This window comes from Apus apus, chromosome 13 (genome assembly GCF_020740795.1).
Source record: "Apus apus isolate bApuApu2 chromosome 13, bApuApu2.pri.cur, whole genome shotgun sequence".
NCBI classification, from domain to species: Eukaryota; Metazoa; Chordata; class Aves; order Apodiformes; family Apodidae; genus Apus; species Apus apus.
This window is the reverse complement of record NC_067294.1, coordinates 2,658,272-2,680,898: the sequence shown is the minus strand read 5'-3', so window position 1 is coordinate 2,680,898 and position 22,627 is coordinate 2,658,272. Positions and strand designations below refer to the sequence as shown.

The following is a 22,627-nucleotide window of genomic DNA, read 5'->3' as shown; positions in this document are numbered from 1 at the left end:
CCTGCTGCAGGGAAATGGGGTTTGGGGGCTTGTCATAACCTCTGCTTCATCTCTGCCCTCTGTTCTTTTTGGATTTTGGGGTGGTTTTGGTCCGTTTAAGGGTGCTTTCTTGCCCTCGGTGGACTTTGGGCTTTCTGGAAGGAGGGCTCGGTTTGGGGTGGGCTGGATGGGTGCTTGCTCTGTGGCTCCCAAGGGAAAGAAAGTGGCTGGGAGGGAAATGATGGAGCCTTAGATCAAAGGGCAGAGCCCTTGAGTGGATGGACAGACATCTGAAGACTTACGTGTGCTTTGCTTCAGGTCTCTAATGAGCTCATTAGGTATGCAAGATCAAAACAGTTGAGAAAGCCACTAGAAAAGGCCGAGAGTGTGTCCTGTGCTTCTGGGGCACCACTACACCCGTGCAACCTTGTTTAACTGGGAGCTGCTGAAGTGATTTATATAGCTAAGGGGAAATGATTTTTTTTTTTTTAAAGATTATCCTTTAAATGTGCCAGGGAGTAGCCCAGAGGCTTCCCAACTGCTGGCACCACCACAAGCTGTGGAGCAGCTTAGTCCCTCTGGCCAGCCCAGAAGCTGTGGCTATTTCTCCCCAGGGAGCAGGAGCCCCAGCAGCCCCAGCCATGGCAGCCCCCTCCAGAAAGAGACACAATTTCAGGTGTAGAGTCAAGTCAGCTCTCTGCCCACACCTCAGGGGTTGGTTTGGCACTGATTGGTGTGGCAGCAAACCTCACTACAGCCAAAACTAGGGAAGATCAAGGCTGGAGCTTCCCTTCTCTCCCATGTACCCAGGGAAAGCTCTCCCAACTACGGGAACACAGGATCCCAACCCTCAGCATGTCTCAGGGCCCTCTGCACTAGTTAATTTTTTTGCTGTGAACCACTGCTGTCTGCTGGGTGGCTCAGCTGCTCTGCTCAGCAGCCCCTGCTTGCTTTGGGGTTTTCTGGTTTTTTTGGGTTTTTTTCCAATCTGGAAATAATTTCCCCCCCCCCTCCAACAGCAACCTTGGCTGGGGAACAGGCTTCCCAAAGAGCTGGGCTGAGCTTGCGAGCTTGCAGAGCTGTTGCCTACATTTGCTCACATTGCACTTGAATACTTTGAACATGGGGTGCTTGATTTGGTGAGGGTCCTCTAACAATGACAGGTCAAGGTGGGATCAAAGCCCCTGACTGACAGAAACTTGGTGACTGTCATCCTGTGGATGCCAATTCCATGTCCCGCAACACACAGGGCTGCTGCTTGGGATGCAGCCCCACAGAGACTCTCAAGTTGGACCTGAGCAGCCTGTGAGACCAAGGCTTGCACTTCAGCTCCTACAAAGTAGTTTACACTTTCCTATTTTACTACTTTAAAAAATCCCCAAAAACCTGCAGTTTGTCCTTAGGCTCAGCCCCATGTGGCTGTGGCCATGTGGCCTGTGGTCCCCAGCCCCGTGACTTAAAGCTGATGAACAAGACCCTACCACAAAGCGAAGGGAGCTGAGCAGGCTGCAGGTGCCCACTCAGTCCCCTTGACCATCCCACCCGGAGTTTCTCCTCCCACATCTCTGCCCTGTGCTCTGCTCCCACTGGGCTGGTGCCTCAGCTGCTGCCTGAGATGTTCAGAGTACTGAGTTTCCATAAAATTGTATTTCCAAAGACCATCCCCATCAACTATAAGGTCCTCTTCCTTTCTACTTGTATTTATACAGACAATAAGTGAACAAATTGTTCTGGTAGCTGAGGAGCTGTAACATTCCTGCTATAGACAGGAAATGAGCCAAGAGGATGTTCAAAATACTCCTGAAATGTGAATCACTACAGCTATGATGCCATCAGGAGTGGCACTGCCAGGGACAGGCAGGATGTTTGGCAAAGACCAGAGGTCAGCCCCCCTGGGTCAGTCCTGGCCATGCCATGGGGAGGGGGTCCGAGCCGCAGCTGCCACTCACGTAGTTGTCCCTGGCGGACCAGCCAGGGTAGAGCTGCATGTGGAGCTGCCGTTCCTTGCGAGCCAGTTCGTAGTACTTGGCCTGCTCCTCCCGGGACAGCGCGTGCCACTGCAAGGACAATGTGGAGGTGAGACGTGGCACCAACATCCTCTCCAGCATCAGCCCTCTCAGCCCATTCCACTGTGGCCGGCCTGCTCCGGAGCACACCTAACTCCCCATGTTTAAGGGATAAGTACACCCAGTTTTGGAAGAAGCAGCCTGTTAATTGTTCAAGAGCAGCTGTAAGGGATGGGGATGCTGCTCTGGGGTGATGGTACCAATCCCCATGTGCTCTTACCCTCCTTCCCAGGATCTGGTTGATGGCAGCACTCTCCTTCAGGGTGCATTCAGCAATCACCTTCGCCCGCATTTCTTTCATATACAACATGAAAGCGTTCAGGGGCTTCTTGATAGTGGGCTTCTTGGCTTCCTTCTCTCTCTTTGGTTCTGGCTGAGGTTTCCTTGGTGGGACCGAAAGAGGAGATGTCAGAGCCACCCTCCAAGCTGGTACCAAGCTCAGCAGAAGACTTGATACCAAACCCACCCAAATAGCACAGGCAGGTGAGAGGCCCAAGATCTGCACCCGTTTGCCCCCCATGCAACCATTAACAGTGATGAATGAAAGGGGCATGAAGGCACCAACGCTGTAGAGGAACCTGCTGGCACTTCCAACTCACATGTTTCGGTCGTAGTGCTCCACCTCTTGTTTGCCGGAGTGGGGCACGATGGCAGGGTGCGGGATGCCAGTGGTGTGCATGCCAGAGCCCAGCATCAGGGGGTGAGTGAACCTGCAACAGAGAGGGGATGAGCCGTGCCAGGGACACCAGGAACACGGGGACAGCTGGAGCAGTGTGTCTCACGATGGGGCTCTGAGGTGGCAGAAGCAGAGGGTAAGCGGAGGACATGGAAAGCAAACCGGTGGGTGCTGCTGGGCTGGCACAGGGCAGGCGGTGCCCACCACCCCTGGATTGTCCCCAGCACAGGGCACCTGGGTGGAAAAGGTCTGGGTGCTGCTGTGAGGAAACCATCGTACAGCAGAAGCCAGATCAAGGGCGCTTCCAGATCTCCTTTGTTGCAATATCTTACGAGCGCTGCAGAAAGGAACAACAAACTCAACCCAGAGCTTGGATGGCAGACATTAGGACCACCCCGTGCCTTTCCTTTAACAGAAACAGCCTAAGTCTGAACATGAACCAAACTGCAACTCTAGGAGGTGCACCTTGCCCAAGCAATGCTCTCCACCAACACAAGACTGAGATCACGAGAGGTCTCACTAGCTTTCAGGCTTCATTAGCTCTCTCTCGAGCTTTAGAGGGTAAAGCCAGCACAGTCAGCTTTGCCAAGCTTCTTGCCACTTTACGACTGCAGCTTGAGATGGCAGAATTGCCCATGGGAGATGAACTGTTCATTAGATATGCTGGCACGAAAAGAAAAGCTGTTTAATTTAATCCACCAGCACAGTCTGATCCTTATCTGACCAGGTGTACTTTCTCAGCTGCAGCAGCGCTGCAAAATCCTCCCCAAAATCAAACCCTGTGAGCTGGAGCTGCTGTGCCAGGCTCGGGGAGGCTGCCGGGGCTCCACAGGGACCCGTTAGCTCCTCTCGTCTTCACCTTCGAGGCCGGGCAGAGCGATACCTCAGTGAGCAAGGCAGGCTGGCAGTGCTCCCTCACCTCTGCTCAGGGCTAAGGCTTTGCGTGGGCTGAGGGCTGCAAGGATGGAGGTTTCTGCATGGCTAAGGGCTTGCAGGGGTAAGGGTTTGCATGGTTTTCCTGTGGGAAACCTCTGCTAACGGCTCTTTGGGACAACACGAAGCAGAAGCGAAAGCTGGTTTGTGAGCACGGGATCCCTGTCCTCACTGGAGCCATGGTGGCTTTCCCCACCAGCCACCCAGAGGGGCTGCGCCCTGTGATTTCCATCCACAGGGAATGTGTTTTGCTCACTGGGACATCACTGGGGTGTATTTTATGGCTCCTGGTGGCTCCTTCCCATGGGCAGGGTCCAGCCTATGGCTGCACCAGCCCCACGCTGCCTGAGGACGGGACGGGAGGCAAGAGCTGGGCTCACATCTCAGAGGGATGAGCTGTATTCACAGGTCAGCAAATCACTGCCTGCTGCCTGTCCTGATTGCAAGGCTGAGACCGAGTAAAAGGGATCACTCTCTGCAGAGCAAAATTCAGTGGTGGTGGTGGGAGGGATATATTCAGGATTTGGGTTAGTAACAAGCAGCAAAATCCTGAGCAATGGATTTCATTCCCTCTTCCCAATGTGGAGCTGAAGGCAGGGGTTTCTGGCTTTGTTTTCACTTTTGCTGATTAAAACCCAATCGTTGTGCATCCTCCTGGGATGCTCAATATTCCTGAGCACCCTTTGGACCAGGCACTGCCTAAAACCTCCTTCCTTCCCTTGCCCCAGGGAAGGTGTGTGGCTGTCCCGGGGTGGCCATGGTCTGCTGCAAGCTCCTACTGCACAAACTGCAAGCGGCGAGACCAGCTGAGCTGCTGCCCTGTCTCACACAGCTCATACTCACCTGGAGAAAGAAGCCCCAGCGGAAAGTGCTGACGAGTACGGCTGTCTAAATCCACATGACGGGAGCGGATAGACAGACTGGCTCTGCCTGGGATCGGGAAGAAAGAGGCTATAAAGTATCCACAGCTATGTGGTGTTTGCTAAAGATACTCTTCGCTAAGGGGACTCAGAGCACCACAGGAGCTCTGCATGTGGGATGCTTGGGGTGTCCCCTGGGCTCAAGAGGCAACACGGGACTTGGAATTTATTTTGAGGGAAGCCGGGGCTCCCTGCAAAGGTGGGATCTAACTCTGACCCCCCCTCCATCCCCTGTGTTGAGTCTCACTGCAGCTTTGAGTTTACCCTGTTAAATGCAGATGCAGGCTGAGAAATTAGGAGATGTTGCTACTGCACAGAAGAAGTTGTTTAGAAGAGCACAGTTTGACCAAAAACCTAAAGCCTGGTTGGAGTCTCTCCCTGCACAGCACACAAGGGGCTGTGCAGCCCTGGGAGGATGCTCAAGCATGGGAACCTCCTTGTATTTGGAGAAAAAGCACCTCCTCTGCCCTTGCACACGCTTCAGAAATGCTCTGGTTTCCCCAGCACTTCCCTAAAAGCACACCTGTAATTTTTAAAAACACCAAAAGCTCAGTCCTACATTTCTTTTGAAAGTCTTTTCCTATTGGAGAGTGGGCATACCAGACCTAGAGCTGGAATTTATTTTTGAGATAGCAAAATAAGTCTCCAGGAAGTTCCTCATTGTTCCTACCAAGGGAAAACCCCCTGTTTCCATGTGGAGATAACTCAGAAATACCTTGGCTTGTTCTGCAAACCTGCCAAAAGATGCTCCCAGCCTAAAGCTGCACAAGGAAAACAAGATGCCTGAGGAGGATGTTATGAGGTGCTTACACCCATGCAGATGATCATGCTTCTTCAGCCAGGCTGCACAGAGCTGTGCCTACGACCAGCACCAGCTATTTGCAGCATTAATAAGCCAAAAACCCCATGTCTGTTTATCATTAGGTGCCGTGCCCTGTGAAGGACCGAGCTCCTGGATACCTGTGATTTTTCAGAGCTAAAGGCAGTTTTTGCCCTGAAGAGGAAGAACAATAGTCAGGCCCTCGAGCTGTGCTGGGGAGGAAGGAGGTTTCTGTTCCTGTTGCTGTGTCTCGGCTTGACCAAAATCAGCAGGATCTGACTGCAGGAAAGGCAGGCGAGGTGGCGAGGCTCTGTTTACACCCTGCCAGGCAGAAGCCCTCTCCCACCCCTTAGATGTCGGCAGGTATAAACACACCAACAAACAGCCAAGTGCTACCAAAACAACCTTTGAAGTTGAACGCGGCTGCCCCAGGGCCAAGAAAAGACTCGGAGCTAATCCAGAAGTGACAGGCCCTACTGCAGAGGCTGAAGATGTTGGGATAGAAAAGGAGCTGGGCACTCCAGGCTTCATCCAAAGTGATTCTGAGGTGCAAACGGATGCAGTGGCATAACTGATCCCTGCTGGTGGGGAATGTACACTTGCAGCCCCTATCCCCTGGTGATGGGAGGGTGGCTTGGAGAAAAGAGGTGGGACAGTCATGGAGGGGCAGCCAAGGCACTGCACTGCAGGAGCAGGTGAGTGACGTGGTTTGCAGGCACCCAGCTGTCTGCTGCCAGGCTCCTACCACTAAAAACTCACTCAACTGGACTCTCAGAGGCTTTTATCCGACTGTCATGCCAGCTAATTAGAGAGAGCGATTGGCAGTTCCTCCTCCTGAAGCCCTCAGTGAGAACAAAGTAATTTTCTGCCCAACTTCTGCCTGTTGGATCACAGAGGAAAAGCTGGTGGTGGTACCAGTGTGAGCATCTCTGGCACAGGCATCCCTGTGCAGCCCATCCTGCAGCCCCTGCCGCCTGCTGCCTCCTGCACAGGGGTCAACACTGTCGCAGACCTGCCGGGCTCTGTTGCTTCTTCACTCACCCAGACTGGGAGTGGTGTTTTGGGCTCTCTCCCGAAATTTTGGGCAGGCAAAAGATGAGCCAAGGCTCTGTTACAGACACCCGTGCTTCGAGGTGCTGCTCTCCGCTCCGTTGGGCCGTTTGTTGCTTTACCATAACTGCTCTATTAGTCACTAATGTAGGTGTCTGACGAGGTTGCTTGAGGATGCCAAACCCCACCGATGCTGGAGCAGCTCTTGGCAGTGCCAGCCTCTTCCTCCACCAGCTGAACAACAAAACCTCCTGCAAACCAGACTTTTTTGCCCCTCGTGCATCCAGGGCTACCCTTAACAGCATCCCACCCCAAGAGTGGACCTTTGGCAAACAGGCTGCTTTCCCACCTCCAACGATTTCTTTCATGTTATAGCACAGTCATCCCAGTACTTGTTTTTCCTGAGGATGAATCACATCATATGAGGAGTTAAATCATCGCCCAAGAGTAGCAGATTTAGCACAGAAGGCAAAATGTAATCTCTTTGAAGCTGAACTTTGTATCAAAGGCCTCAGCCTCTGCTCCTTGTGGTTTAATAGCTGGAACATGAAATTCATAAACAAATCAAAAAGCTAACATTTTACTTGGTGTTTTAAAATGCTTTGCCTCTCCCATTTTGCAGTATGTTCATGTATCTGGAGATCTCTGCTGGGCTTTTTCAGCCAGCCCAGGGGGGATTTGGCCGCCTGCCCCTGCCATCGCCCTTCCCGCACTCCCCCTTGTCCCGGCCCCCTGCAGCCACCAGCCTTCCTGGAGCCTGCACAAGGTCCCTGCATCACCGACTGGGATTAACAATTAATCTGAGGAGTAATGATGCCCGCATGGCACTGCCCACCAGACCTGCTCCCTCGCTGTGCCTGCCACCATGGTGACAAAAGCCAGCAGCAATGCCCATGGAGCACACACCGGTGTGTTTTTAACTCATGTCCCTAGGGAAGGTTTTCCAACAGGCTCCACTTTGTCGGAGTCTCTTTGGGGCCGCCTTGTGTAGGGGGGACATTTTGGGAATGCTCCAGATGATGGTCCCTCCTTTCCTGTTCCCCCCTGGGGCAGCGAGTACCACCAAGAGAGCCATGCCACAGCCACACTCTGGACACTGGGGTCCTTCACCCAGCAGGTCTCTGCCACAATGTATTTTTGTCCTGCCTGTCAGACCCTGAGAAGCACCATGGCCTGCTGGATGGAGCATCCCATTAGATGATGCCATGCCAGGGGCATGCTCGGAGAAACCACTGTTTGTGCTGAAAACCCCAGCGAGGGAGAAAATTATCTCCTACTCAAAAAAAGAGGCTTTTCTGGTGATTAGGAGCGGCAGGTAGGAAGCTCTCCCTGCGTTTCCTAATCTGCACAGGCAGTCAGATGTAAGGCAGGAGATGGTTTTGAACTGGGCAGGTTGAAACCCTGCTCCAGGGATGCTCCAGCCAGGACAAAGCCTTCATCTTCTCCATGGATCTGCTCCCCATCTCTAACACAGGGCTCAATCCTTCCCACCACACAGCACGCAGAAGGGATGAAGCTGGGGTGAAAGCACCACGGAGGTCACGGAGAACGGCTGCTCCATCAACCATCCCCTGCGGGGAGCGGCCGGTGGGCCGGGAGCATCCACACTCACCATCCCATCGACGGCGTGATCTGTCCGACTCCACCGGGAGGGAGGGGGTAGAAACCAGGGATGTCTGAAGTCTGGGATGGACGATGCACTCCTGGGAGAAAGGGGAAAGACATGAGTTCGACCCAGCATGGCTCTCTCCAGCTGACCCAGCACCATTCCTATCCCCCCTGGCTGCTCCATCTACGAAGACTGTGGGCAGCAGAGAAGGCATTTTGGTAAAACTGCTGTCTGGAAGTGGCAGGATATTATAACTGCCCTTGCTGTGGTTCTCTCTGTGGGGATGTGGTGGGTCATCTGTTCTGCTGCAGAATCTCACAAAGTGCTGTAAGGGGGTGCGAAAGGCAGCTTGCTGCTGCACAAGCATCCTCCCTGCTCTGTGTCACCCCAAGGCCAAGCTGCAGGTTTCTTTGGGAAGGATGTGATGGACTCCGGACACCCCTCTGCCCTTCCCAGGGAGCCTGTTCAGGTACCAACTGATGGTCAAGGCTGTTCCCCCACCAGTCAACCCCAGGAACCCCCATGAGGACACTCCAGCAGGCATCATTTCCAGCTTGATTTTGAACAATCTAAGTCCCTCCTCAAAGTAATTGTTTCATGGGCTCTGTGGGTGCCAAGAATGGTGGAGGTGGGTATGGTGCCAGCTGGGAATTCACCCTTCACACGGGGAATCCCTGCCTCATCTTCAAAGCTGCTGGCACGGGTGGCATGACCAGAGGAGACAGTGCCGGCATCTTCCTGATTCTACCTGGGCTTGAAAACAGCCGGTTGGGCCTGGGGCTGTGGGTGGGACTCAGACAACCACAGTGCTGCTGGCACAAGCAGCCTTCGGCTGACCCCCTGTCTGGAAACCAGGAGGGGAGCTGGGCTCAGCCCTGCCACAGCATCCTGGAATGCTGATGGTGAATGAGCCTCAGACAAAAAAACTGGTTACAGAGATTGTCCAGCAGCTGTCCTGGGCAATAAATACATGGAATAAATTGGTGATTAGCTGCAAGCAGTTTGCCAATTCAGAAGTCTGCGTTATTCTCCTAGGTGTATTAATGATAAATTATTAATTAGGAATGCCACCGGCAGATTCCAAGCATCTTATTAGGAGTTAGCTAAAATAAATATATAATGGAGCTGAAAGGAATATATAACTGAGTATAAGATTTACCTACAGATGTGCTCAAGTGGGACACAGCAGCACCCTGAAGGTCAAACAAAACCAGCACCGGCATTAGGCAGCTGCCAGGATTCCCTGAGATTTGGACCTCCAACAATCCAAGTTGCGTAAGCGAGAGCACAAGTTATTCTCGCTGGTCCAGTGGTTGGGCCACCAGCCATTGACTCAGAAGATCCTGCTTGTATTTCCTTGTCTGTGTGTCCTTGGGCTACTGTGTAATACTTTAAAGGGATGCTGTGAGAATGAGTATGATGGTGACTCTCAAGTGCCTACACAAGGTGATAATGCTCCCATATTTCAGCCATGAAAATAGAGATGGGACACAGCCAGCATGAACGGGGAAGGAAACCCTTGCCCCAAAACTACAGGGATGCAAAGCTGATCACAGCTGCAACATGGAGGCAGGTTCCAGCTGAGGATGATGGTCTGAACCTCTCCATAAATAGGATCTGGGGAGTCTCTGGGATGGACAAACTCCCCCTGTCTCTGATTTAAACGTACAGGCTAAATGGGAAAGGGGAGAGTGGGAGGTGCCTGCACTGAGGGTGCAGGAGGGTGTGTGGCCAGAGAATTCAGCTTCCCAGAATTACAGAATTACCACTGAGATGAACACTGAGAGACTACACTGCTGATCGTAGCCTCCATGGAGGGATATAACCAGCTCCTCCCTCGGGTGAGCTGCAACCATCTAGCTTAAGGCTTTCCAGGCTACCAGCAAACCCTTGGAGGCAGCTCCTGGCGAGGGGGTCGTGTGTGCAGAGCTCTGTGAGGCAGCTGCAAGAGCAGCATGAGGGAAGGTGGGCTGGGTTGCCTTCCTGGGAGACTCAGAAATCTGCACGCTTCCTCTGAGACTCGGAAATCTGCCGTTAGCTGAGCTTTTAATGGGTTTATTTTGTTAACTCTTCATCTTTTTTTCTGCTGAGTTTATTATGCTCTGGGGGCTGACAAGCGATGTGCTGGCTGGAAGAAAAGTGGGATGTGCCTGGGTGTCTTGTACACTGGACCTAAATCCTCCCCATCAGCAGCCCTGATGAGTTCAGAACACAGCCTTTGGGTTCAGACCAAGGATAAGTCAGCACGTCCTCCAGCCAAGAGCACCCTTGATACTCCATCATTTAACAGTGATGTTGACTTGGCAAAGCCAATGTCTCTGGGATAGTTTGGATCCCTCTTGGGTGGAGGCCTTTGCCCAAGCCAAAACAGTTGGTTTGGCTTGGCTTTCACACGGATTTCTGGGCTCTGATGGACTCTGAATCCCTTCCTGAATGTAGTTTGACACAACCCTTCGAATTCGCTTGCTTTCACATGAAACCAACACCAGGTTTGTACAAAAGCCCCAGTAATCTGAACAGATGCACTGACATAAGGTTGAGAAAAGTTTGATTTTACACTCAGCTTTCAGCAACCCCGGAAGAATGATGGGCTGGGGTGAATTCCTGTGCACATGCCTCTGTTTTACAGTTCAGGGTTTAACTTCTACCTACTGTACTTTCCTCTGTAGCCTCACGAGCTAATTGACATACCCTGGACTCACACAGGAACCCCAAGAGCCAAACTGTGTTACAACCACATAACGTGTGGCTACAGACACACACATATAACAATCCAGTTAGCTATCAGACGCCAATCCTATTTAGTCAAAATATTTCCTGTTTCAAGCATTTATTGTCTCAAAATGACAACCTGAGAACAGTTTGGGTATGAGTCAAAGGAAAGATTACTTTCCATTTTCTGGTTGACTCTTACGCATCATCTCGCAGGCTCTGGTCTGGTCTCAAGCTGCAGGACAGCTTACAGAGAGAACTGAGCACACTGGATCAGCAGAAGTGGCACTTTTGATATCAAAATCCTCAACAACAAAGTGTTGCCGATATGCTAAATAAACTTCTGCTAAGCAATGCCCCAGTTAACCAAAGCTCTTGACTTGTCCCACTGATTTGGGGCCAGGATGGTGACAGCCTTGATCTCAGAGATCTCCAGCACTGTCCCCTTCCCAGCAGGCAGATCCCCAGTGGTGCCATTACCTTGTTTCTGGTTGATGTCAGCGGGCAAGTGGGGCGAGTGGGAGCCGTGGCTGAAATGGTCGTTGCTGTAAGGGATGAGTGGGGTGAGCGGGTGGACTCCGTGGGACGGCTGCACAACGGGAACTTTGTTGGACTGCAAAAGACAAGGAGGGAGAGGGCTCAGATGTCATTGGGCTCTGTAAGCAAGGAGGGGCGGTGCCCTCTGCAGTCCCGTTGTAGCAACTGAGGCTGGGGATTACTCAAAAGTCCCCAGTGAACTCTCAAGGGCAAGGCAGAAAATGCCCTTGTCTACTTAACTAACACTACAGTGTCCTGAGAGAAAAATCCACAAACCTAGCAGTTACAACAGCTGAAGATGGTTGCATGGGTTGGTGGAACGCAGCTCAAATCAGCAGGCGGTTTTCAACACTCAGAATAACTCTTTTTAAAATATATTTCCAGTATCTTTCATTCCAGGATGAATTGCTACACGCATGTTACTCAATGCATGGCTCTTGTTTTCTGCCTTGTGCTACCACAGGGTCTAAATCTGGACTTTCACATCCTGCACATTCACTCTGAAAGCCACACTTGGGCTTTCCCAACCAGGGCTCTCAAGCTGGGATAGTTACGCCAAGGGCAATGCCTTCCAAGCCATTACATGGCCACCAGCAAGGCCCTGGCCTGAAATCCCCCTTGGTCCCAGCTCCAGTGCTGGCAGAAGGACTGGAGGAAGCTGGAGCAAAGCTGGGGATACAACAATCCCTGAAAAATGTAGCAAAGAAAAATCTGTCTCCTCTTGCAGCTACTCCAGGTTACACGTGGTAAGGCCATTGGAGCCCAGTATCTTTGTAAAAGGCACTTTTTTGTGAAGACAAGGGGAGCATTTCTGCGTGTTGGAGCAGAGAGAGGGGAACGTGTTCAAAAGAGCTGTGAGGAAAACACACACACATGCACCCACAGCCGCTGCCATCTGCGCCAGCCTCCTCGCCTCCAGCGTCTCAAGCTGCTCCTGACATGCCCAGTTTCGCCCGTGGTTGCCTTTAAACCCAAACTGACTTTGCCTTGGTGATGGAATGTTAGGATTTGTCCCAGATAATCCATAAAGAGAAGCTGGACTGAGAGCACCCCAAGACAGGGAGAAAATGAGAAGGGAAGAGGTAAGACAGCTCTGCAGGGGCTAGGAGCTGGGTACTGCTAGCCAGGCCTCTTATGTCCCACCAGGACCTCTACAGATGACTTGCTGCATGACTTTTGACAAGTAATTTACAATTTATGGACTTGATTCACCGGTGCCTTTCACTTTGGTAATGATTCTGCTCATGCAGAGCGAGCATGAAACGCCAGTCAGCTTTGGTGGAGGTGGCCCAGCGGGAGCTGATGGCCCTGGAGGACCTGTCCTAGACCTCTCCCTGCCACTCCAACCTGCTTGCACAGCAGCCCAAGATCCCTGGGCAAGTCCTGTGTTTTGCATCTCTGCTCCGACGAGGAAACCCGCGGAGCGGAAAGGAAAACAGACTGATGGAGACACCGCTTTACATCTGTCTTTCCCGCAAAGGTTTGCTCATGCAAATAAAACCCAAGAGGCATGCAGGTTTGCATTTAAGAATGAAGGAAAACCCTAATTCCTAATCCTTACCAGGTGCAGATTTACTGTGTATAGTGGAATACTGGGAATGTGCCCCCCCCTTCCAGCGCAGACTGGTGTGGTACAGGCGTCCCTGTCCTGCAGCCGGGCCATGGGCTCTGTGGTTTTCCCATCCTAAGTGGCCCTGGCCTGGCTCCTGCTTAGTTAAACACATTTGGAGCTCTAAGCTTTTACTCTTCTTGGCCATGAAATGAGATGAAGAACAGCTTTTCAGTGGTATTTCTAAAATTAGCTATGATTAAGCTTATTTAAGAGCCATAAAGCCTAAACTAGGGATATGCAGTTTCTAAGTGTACATTTTAACATGACACTGCAGCAGAACGAGCTTGATGCTGAGCTGTTTTGAAAACTTCAACTTAAGCATTTCTGCTGCTCAAAGTGGGGCAGCTCTTTCCTTCCCATTTGCCCCATGCCTGCTCCAAGGTGCAGCACCACCCACCAGCCAGCCCTGCTGCCTGTGACTGTTATCAGGAGACCCAACCACTACAAAGGCAGCTGAACAGTCCCAGGATACCTCAACAGTGAGAAGCAGAGAGCATGTGTGGTTACAGCAAAGGCAGGGGCTGTCCTCCTTCCCCATCAAAGCAGAACCCCGTACCTTGGTGGTACAATCGGTTACAGCTCAGTTAGTCAGATTTTCCACCAGTTCAGATGGGAAACGAGATGTTGCACCAGTCAGAAGAACTGGCCTTCCCTGGGTCACTTCTACTCTTGCACTTGCCTTGCTGAAAAAATTTTACTCTTTAAAGTCATGAAAAGCTGGTGGGGAAGGATGCTCAGGAGGGAGGCAGGACAAGATTTCTGCAGGAAGCTATTCATGCCCCTCCTGCTTCCATCCTTTGGGAGCTTGTTGCAGGAGCCCATCTCCCAGATTCAGTCAACCAGGGGAAAAATGGAATGTTGAACTAAGATCTGGAGAAACCAAGAAGACTCCTCCAGTGTCCATCCCCAGTTCAAACACCACAGCTGTTAATGGTCACAGGCCATGGCCACGTCTACAGCTCCTGGTCTTTACCAGATGCTCTGTGGCTGCCGCACGTGTCTTTGCTGTGAAATGATAACTCGTTTATAGAAATCTATATGGCAGAGAAATTGTATCAATTCCTCTTTTCTACAAGGTCCAGATTTAGTTTCTGAAATCAGCTGCAGCGTGTGAACCTTGGAGAGGCTTTTCAAAGCCAGAACTTAGCAGCTGACAATGTATATGCCATAAAATGAACCTCATATAAATGTTGTTTGCTGAGTGGGCTGATGTTGGTTTGGTTGTCCTCTCACAGGTCCCGTGGGAGGATGAGGTTGGGGCAACAGTGTAATGTGCTGTCTTTTGGTGAAGCATCTTATTGCATCTCCTGCCCAAAGCTGTTTCAATAGAGCTCAGAGTGGTGGTGATGGAGCTGCTGACTACCTGCTCCCCCCAGAATAACACAGCTGGTGCCCAGTGTCATGGCCCCAGCCCCAGGTCACCCAAAGTCCCATCCTTTGGCAGCTGGGAGCGACATGAAAGGGCTCTGGGGACAGCTTTGTGTCACCTACCCCTTTGAGGGCAAGTTGGGAAATGAGCTGTGCAGCCACAACCTCGCTACAGAAACGAAGAGGCGCATTTGCGGCAACACCAGAACGGTATTTCCAGAGGGGACGGAGCAGTAGAAAGAGTTTTGCAAGCCTGGAGGGCTCTTTTCCCCTCTCAAATTTGCTGAAGTGCAACACTCCTGACTGTCCCCCTCCCTGGTGAGCTCCTGTCCCCACATGCCTGGTGCTGGCAGCTGGTGCCATATGGCACTGACCCCACAGCACACCGGGATTCATCAGCCCCCACCGGCCTGGCTGTAAAGAATTATGAATAAAAAAAAGAGACTGTGAGGGAAGAAGCTCCCTCTTCGAAGCCAAGAAGTTACTTTAATAACAAGTGGTAATTGGATGAGCAAAGAGAAGAAGTCGTGGCATTAATTATTAAGAAAGACTAATTGTTGGCAAGGCAAAATTAGGAGACCTCACCACTCACGCATGGGTGTCTGATTGTGAGAGCAGCTCCAGGCTAGCTGGAAAACTCTCCTTTCGCTGAGCACACACAAACCCAGCAGGTCCTTCGTGTGAGGATCACCCTCGTGAGCAGAGACACAGTGTTTGTTGGCTCCATGGTGCCTGATCTGGCACCTGATCCTTGGCCTTTGCTGCCATCCCATGTCACACGTGCCCAGTGTGGGCAGCAGTGGGGCAACTGACAGCCACAGAGTTATCCGAGCCTGCCAGCACTGGGCTGGTTGATCAGAACTATAAATGAGGTTTTTTTAAAGTTAAATTTGAGTTTTTCATTAGAAAAGGGGGAGAGATCATAATCAAACATTTTCTGGGAAGCACCTCATGTTAGCAAGTATTTTGATGCATTTTTTAAAGAGTCATCTCTTTAGTCATGACATGCTAAAAATGAGTAGTTTTACTTTGCTGGCTCAACAGATCAACAGACTTTTTTTTTTCTTTTAAACTTTAAAGCTAATCTTTGCAAAATGTAGCACAGAAGGTCAAAAGCCAAAAAATCAAATCAAAACATTTCCATGAACTGCAATACTCTGTGGGTTTTTAGCCTGGTGGAAATATTAGAAATAAATGGTAAACAATTTTTTCTGCTTGTATCAGTTTAGAAAAAGAAACAAATAACAAGAAAAGAAGTGAATGTTTTATAACCTGTGAAAACTATTTCTTTCTGCAATGGAGAGTAGCTCTTAAAAGAATCAGTGGTGACTCCAAGCTGCCAGGGATCCCAGCATCCTGCTGGTGGTGGACTGCACCACTGCTCCTCCAGATGGGAATTTGTAAAACTGTCAGGACCGTGCACAGCGTGGCTGGGGTCCAGCACCTTTGGGGTCATGACTGAAGGATGAGGGGGTACTGCCTGCCTTGCATGAACCTCCGCTCCCCACCACTGAACACATCCCGCTGGTGCAGAAGCACTGGCCAACACCCTGAACAGCCAAAATCCTGTGGTCAGCCCAAAAGCAAGCAAATCTGGGATGAGCCTGCTGGAAACCCCAGTTCCACAGGAGCCACTGTCCATCCTGGCAGCCCCTCCATGGATGTGGAAGAGTTTGCAGGGAGAGGAATGCCCCATAACCCCTCTATGATGCCAGAAGCAGGGTCCCTCCACCATCCCAGGCCAATGAAGGGTGGCTGGAAGCACCTGGGGGGATGCAGGATCTGTCTCCCATGGCACAGCAGCAGAAAGCACCCCGGCACACGAGCGGGTGGCCAGGGAGAGTGCTGTGGTTTCCAGCCTCACTGGGGAGCCGAGCCGCAGTGAGGCGAGATTAGTCACGTCACTTTCAGATTTTCCCACATCGCTGGCCCCAAAAATAGTGAAACAAAAAAAGCTGTGGGGCGAGGGGCCTGGCTGAGGGACAGCAGCTCAGGTAGGTGTTGTGCCATGCCGGTGGCTGTCACCCTGGGGTTTTGGCAGCCCAAGAGCCCCAGGCCATGTGTGTCTGGCTGTCCCTGCATCTGGCGGGTGGGAGCAGACCCTGGGGCCAGTCCTGGTGCAGAGCTGGCAGATGGATGGGGTGAGCTCCAAGCTCATCTCCATGCTCCTCTGCCCTGCTCGGGTGCCTCTGCAGAGATGGAGCGAGTTCAGAGCTTGCCTCTGTTCCTCTGCCCCGCGCCGGGGTGAAAGGCCAGGGGTGCAGCACATGCGCCCAGAGTCACCCCAAATGTGTCCACTTAAATGTCACTTCTCAGACAGGCTGAGATGAGTTGACGCCCTGGCTATGAAAAACAAAACCTACAGAATTTTGCTGTTGCTGATTCAATGAGGAATTAATTCCTTTTCATTGCAAAATTAGTCATCATGCCACGGAAAAAAAGGCATATAGTCAGGCTGCACCAAGCCGGCACCGCTGCTGGGGATGGTGCCCATTACCAGGGGGAATGTGCCTTTTGCTCTTCATCAAACAATCAATACAAATTAGAAGGTTATTAGGGACTGGAGGGCTGGCAGGGCAATGCTGTCATTTGGGGTGCTCAGGGACCAGGAGCCTCTGACTCAAACCCAGCCCTGTGCACTTTTAGGGCACCTCAAAGCTCTGATAACATGTCCCAGCTCGGGGCCCTGGATTGTGTCAGCAGACACCTTCACCCCTCATTCCCCCTGGTGTTGCACCAGGAGATGCTGTGACAAAAGTTCACCCCAAATCCCCACTGCGGATGGTTCTTGGCACCGACTGCAAGTGCTGGGGCCGGAGCCCTTGGCAGCCCGCAGGCGAGGGCAGAGTCGACTCATTTCTCATCTCAGCAGCTTTTTGCTCTTTTCTCACTTTTGCTGCAGTCACATCGCCGCAGCAGAAAGGAAACAGGGAAAGTTAAAGCCACCCACGCTCAGGTACTGCCCTTGCCCAGCCCCTCCAGCACAGCTGAATTTTAGCAGCAGCAATTTGGGGTAGCTCAGCCTGGAGAACAGAATGCTCTGGGGAGACCTTGGAGCACCTTCCAGTACCTGAAAGGGCTACAGAAAAGCTGGGGAAGGCCTGTACTGACAGGACACAGGTAATGGCTTTAAACCGGAAGAGGGCAGATTTAGGTTATGTATTAGGAAGGAATTCTTCCTGTGAGGGTGGTGAGACACCGGCCCAGGTTGTCCAGAGTTGTGGATGCCCCATCCTTGCAAGTATTCAAGGCCAGGTTGGATGGGGCCTGGAGCAACCTGATCTAGTGGGAGGTGTCCTGCCCATGGCAGGGTGGTTGGAACAACATGTTCTTTAAGGTCCCTTCCAACCCAAACCACTCTGTGATTCTGTGATCTCCCTGGCCCGTGTGGCCACAGCACGGAGGGCTGGAGCTGACCTGTACCCTCAGAACCACCAAGGGTTGCTCCAGGGACCAGAAGACCATGTCTACCATGACCAGGAGTGCACCTCTGCCCTGCACATCCCATCTCTGGTTGGCCAATAAGTACTTACAAGCAGCAAACAAAGGAGAAAGTAACAATTTGCAGCTATTAATTCTTGCATTAATTCTGCATATGAAATGCAGTGAGGAGCTGATCTGTTTTAAGTTACACATCCAGGCAAACTTGTCCTGTCTCAGGTTTTTATCCCTATACTCCACATTTTGTGGTTGATAAAGCATTATCCCCTCAGCTGTTCCCTTTTCTGTCATTTCTTTCAGCTTTAAAATCCAGATCTGCTCTGAAAATGCCAACAAGGTGCCTGAGCAGCCCTGCTCTTTTTTTGGACACCCAAAGGGATGCGTTCGCCTGAGTGGCAAAGCTCAGCTCCCGGGATGCTGACCCTCTCCTGCAACTTGGATGTGCATTTCAGCAGCACTGGGGGACTCTGTTGGGTATCAGGGGACAAGACGCTGGCACTTAACACCTTCCATGCCTCAGCACTCAGAGAAGTGGCCAAGCTCCGGAAACCATGGGGACAAATACAGGGAAAGAACTTCAAAACCTTTAAGAAGTTCTCAGTGACCTTCTGTGCTGCTGCTGGTTTCTGTTTTTAAGAAATGATGGTTATTATTTTTAAGTTAAACTCTGCAGGGGAAATAGCTGAGCTTTTCACCGTTTACGGGCACAGGAAGAGCCGTTTCACTTCTCAAGTATTTATCTTCTAAGAGAAAGATGTAGGTGGTTCTTTGAGAAAAAAAAAGGCATGGAAAAATAAAGTTCAAAAGCCCTTTTCTATGGTGACCGAGGGCAAGTACAGAGGCAATTACAGCCCATACCATACCAGAGCCCATACCAGAGAGGAGAAACCCCCTGAAAAAATAAACTTTTGGCATCGTCACTCAATGTTTACAGCCATGTTCTACAGAAAAGCCACTTCACTCCAGAAGCCTCCTCAAGTGTGCAGAAAGCCCCTTTGCTTGACACCGCCTTTGCTCAGGAAAAGCTGCCGCTGCTGCAGCAACACAAAAAGAAGCTTCACTGTGGGGCATCTGCTCTGGAGGGGACAGAAACACTCCCTGGTCCCTCAAAGGGTGACGGTGACATTTGGCTTTGTGGAAACAAATGCTGGGGCAATATAATAGTGTTGCTGCACCACAACACCAAAACCCCAGCTATTTTCTCCCAAATGCTGGGGTAATATAACAGTGGGGCTGCATCTCTCCTTCCCCAGCTACTTCCCCTGGTCTGCAATGTCCATCCCTGGTTACTGCCTCTTGTGTTCTGGGATAGGGGAAAAAAGAAATAGAATCTCTCTTCCCTTTGTGCTACGTGGTTCTGCGAATTTGAATCAAAAGCTGCAAACCCTGGAGTTACTGGTAACACTTGAGGCCTCAAATGAGAAGGCACTTACTTGACCCACGAAGGTTGATAGTATCTGACCTCTTTTTACTTCGCTCGGCTTCTTGAAGACAAGCGGTTGGTCTGATACCCAGAATGTCCAGGAGGGTAAGGGAGGAAAGCAAAAGTATGCCACAGAGCCACAGCTTGCCCTTGGGTAAGGCTCAGGACACTGTGTCCAAAAGGACCAGAGACCTGCCCGCCACGTGCCTGGCGCAAAGGCTGGGTGAGCTGCAGAGGGTTAACACCTAATAAGCCACGTCCCAGACTCAGACACCACCAGCTTGGGGCATTTCCTCCCATTTGGAGAAACCTTTTGCAAACCCTGGCCCTGGTTGGGTCCTGGATCTGAGCTGAGGTGGCTTTGGTACCCTGTTGTCACATCCCTCCTGGCTGAGGACATGCTGCAGCAGCTGATGGAAAAGCCTGTAGGATTTCTGGGTGCATCTGCCAGTGAATCAGCCCAACAGGAACCCTGTGGGCATGGGTGCTGTGGAGATCTCTGGAGGCAAATGTTTGCTTACACATCCCCCGGGCATCAGGAAAGGGCTCCTGGCTGCTCAGCACAAAAACAAAAGCAGGCCATGGACCTGAAAGAGTGTAGAGGAGTTAACACAATACAAACCCCAAAACAACTCTGATGTGACTTAAGGCGTTTCGATTCTCTGAACATCAGAGGGGTGAAACCTGCCCCTCCATGCTGCAGCGGTGCAGGGCCACCATGGGTGACACCATTCTGTGGGTGTCACCCTGGGACCTGGGCAGAAGAGCCATCACAGGGCTTCTGACCCTGTCTCTAGGCTTGGGATGGGGTGGCTGCCAGCCCTTCATGGCAGGCACTATACTTCCTATTTTATTGTGTTGTATTGTTCTTTTACTTTATTTCTTTTCAACCTGCTCAGCTTCAGGGCAGGGATCTCACCATGCGAGAACATCGCTGGTTGGAAAAAAAAAAGACAACAAATCAAGTGTCTCACCCCAACTGAAAGTAAACACCTGCCTCAGTGACTGCGCTGTGACAATTAACAGCAATAACAGTAATAATAACAATAAAATGATATTGCAATGCTGCTGACTTGTTCAGAGAGAGCTTTGTCCCGCTGCATCCAACCAGCAAGGCTTGCAGCTGACACCAAGAGAAAATCTTTTAATGTCAGATGTAGCCATGCCCAAGCACATGCCACTGGCTAATTAACAGATAAGACGATACAACTGGGATGATAATTAGCCATAGTTATCAGCACTGCTGGGGACGTACCGCCCTGCTACGGTGAAATCCTTTGGTATTGATATGGATGTCAAGCACCATTCCAACATGGATGGCCACCAGGAAATAAGCCACGGCTGCTCCTAGTCTCCTCCAGGGTCTCTCCCTGACCTCTCTGCAGCTTTGCAGCTGGGATGGGCCAGGGATGGCTGGCTGTGGCTCAGGATGTCACTCCCACACTGGCATTCATGTTTCCAACCAGCTGTGAAGCCCAAGGGATGAGGGCTGCAGCAAGAGGCATTCCTCCCTGCCCAGATCCCCAAAACCCACCAGGGACCCCCAAGCAGGATCAGGGAGAGCTCCAGCCCAGAGCTGCCCTCACATTATCCTAATCTGTGCTCACACTTATTTCCCAGTTTCCATGATAAATGGCTCTCTGGAGGTGGCAGAGGGAAGATAATCCCCTCTGGAGCTGAAGGGATGCTTTATTGACACCCTGCAGTTGTAAGGCGATAGCAGCTTTCCTTGTTGCTCACTTTCAAGGGTGACGTGTTTACAAAGAATGCTACAGCTGCTAATCCTGGATGATACCCTGTGTCTGCCTGGGAGAAATCCTAATTTTCTTGATAGGAGGAATTAGTTTCCTTTAATGCTTAATACCCCTTTTTTCCTCTGAAAGCAAGCAAGCGTTATTGTGCAGTGTGGAATAAACATTTTAATTAAAATGTGGAATTTATCTTCCAGTCGAATTTGTACGAGCCCCTGACGATATGTCAAACTCCACTTTCCCATTTGGAATCTTCCTCTGATCTCTTAATGCAAACAGCTGAATTAAAACCTGGGCTTGGTGGATTTGCATATAATTAGAGAGCAAGGGAAATTAATAGGGAATTGAATGGTTTTCTCCTCTGCACATCTGATGTTTTTACCAGATTAAAAAGAGTTGATTTTTTTAATGACTGTAAAAATGTATTAAATATTATTTAACCTTTTTTTGTTGGGGGGAGGGAGGGAAGCAGGCAGACTAAAGAAATAAACTTATACATATGATAATGAACACCTACTATCGTGGGAAGCAAATAGCATTGTAATTAGGATTAGAAGGGAATCCTAATTAATCTTGTCCTGCCACTTGACTTCTAGAAGATCCTTAAATGTTACCTCCAATGAGATGTAAAACAAGGAGCAGTTTAAAGGCTCACCAGCTAATCCCTGCACAGAGCAGAGACGAGCTGCTGTGGCCATCAGCTGCCAGAGCCTCCCAGCCAATAGCCAATTTTAGGACAGATTTAGGATGGACTGGTCTGATCCTGGCATGTGAGCTGGATTCAGGCTGATGAGGAACATGCAGCTCAGCTGCCTAGATTTCCTAATTCCCTACGATGAACTAGGTAATGAGACAGCAAACCAAGAGAAATGGGATGCACCAGGTACCTCAGCAATGCCTGACTCCACACAAGGACCTTTTCAGATCTTTTACCTTTTTTTTTTTTTTCATGTTTTGTCTAAATAGTCTATTCAGCAACACTTATTGGGCTCGTTTTCAGGATGGGGCTCAAGGTACGGGATGGGAATAAAGGAGGAAACTCCACCCCATGCCTTGATTTCATCTTCTCTAAACTTGTGATGATGAAGATTACCTACCACGCTGGTATTAAGTCATACATATTTTAACTTGCCTCTTGTCATGTGTCATCGGATCCTGTTTTTCAGGTATTAAAATTCATAGATTTAATTGCATAAGATTTTACTAAAGGAGTGGATGGTCGTGAGATTATTTTCATCTGTGGGTCTCTGTATGGAAGCAGGTTTGAGAGGGCTGATTTCCAAACTTCAGACCTTGGCTGAAACCCTCATTTTCCTAATGCAGTTGAATACAGGGCAAGGGGGTGTCATACCAGGGGATTATAACTTGGACTAGTAATGAAACACAGCAAACTTTATGCTTTATGCAAAGTAATACATGAATCCTGCTACAGTTAGGTTAGCTTCTCAGCATATCCCAGAGCTCCAGTAAGTTTTTGGCTATGGCTTTGTGACAGTAACTGTGAATAACAGCCTGGGAATAATATAGTTAGTAAAGACATGAAAAATCTTCACTTTCAAAATCAGAGATGACACAAAATATGCCCTGGTTTGGATTTCATTTTAACGAAGGCTAATCAGAAGTTCACAAGGCAGGACTGATCAGAGGTTTCATATCGAAAAAATGAGAAAGTAATAATTTCATAACTGATTGATGAGAAAAACAATGGATGAAACTTTGTTCTTTCAACT

General features: G+C 50.4%; 1 protein-coding gene across 6 annotated transcripts in view; it reads right to left on the bottom strand.

Moving 5' to 3' along the window:
- TCF7 (transcription factor 7) overlaps positions 1 to 22,627 on the bottom strand; it is a 68,820-nt gene that overhangs the window by 9,824 nt on the left and 36,369 nt on the right. For 4 of the 6 annotated variants that reach the window (XM_051630804.1, XM_051630801.1, XM_051630805.1 and 1 more), the window contains exons 4-8: positions 11,246 to 11,378; positions 8,057 to 8,147; positions 2,645 to 2,755; positions 2,266 to 2,428; positions 1,929 to 2,036 (exon numbers count right to left, since the gene is read on the bottom strand). In XM_051630804.1, the coding sequence (XP_051486764.1) occupies positions 1,929 to 2,036; positions 2,266 to 2,428; positions 2,645 to 2,755; positions 8,057 to 8,147; positions 11,246 to 11,378 (606 nt within the window). Of the gene's footprint in view, positions 1 to 1,928; positions 2,037 to 2,265; positions 2,429 to 2,644; positions 2,756 to 4,497; positions 4,585 to 8,056; positions 8,148 to 11,245; positions 11,379 to 22,627 lie in introns of all 6 variants that reach the window. The other 2 variants (XM_051630799.1, XM_051630800.1) reach the window with 1 other exon arrangement.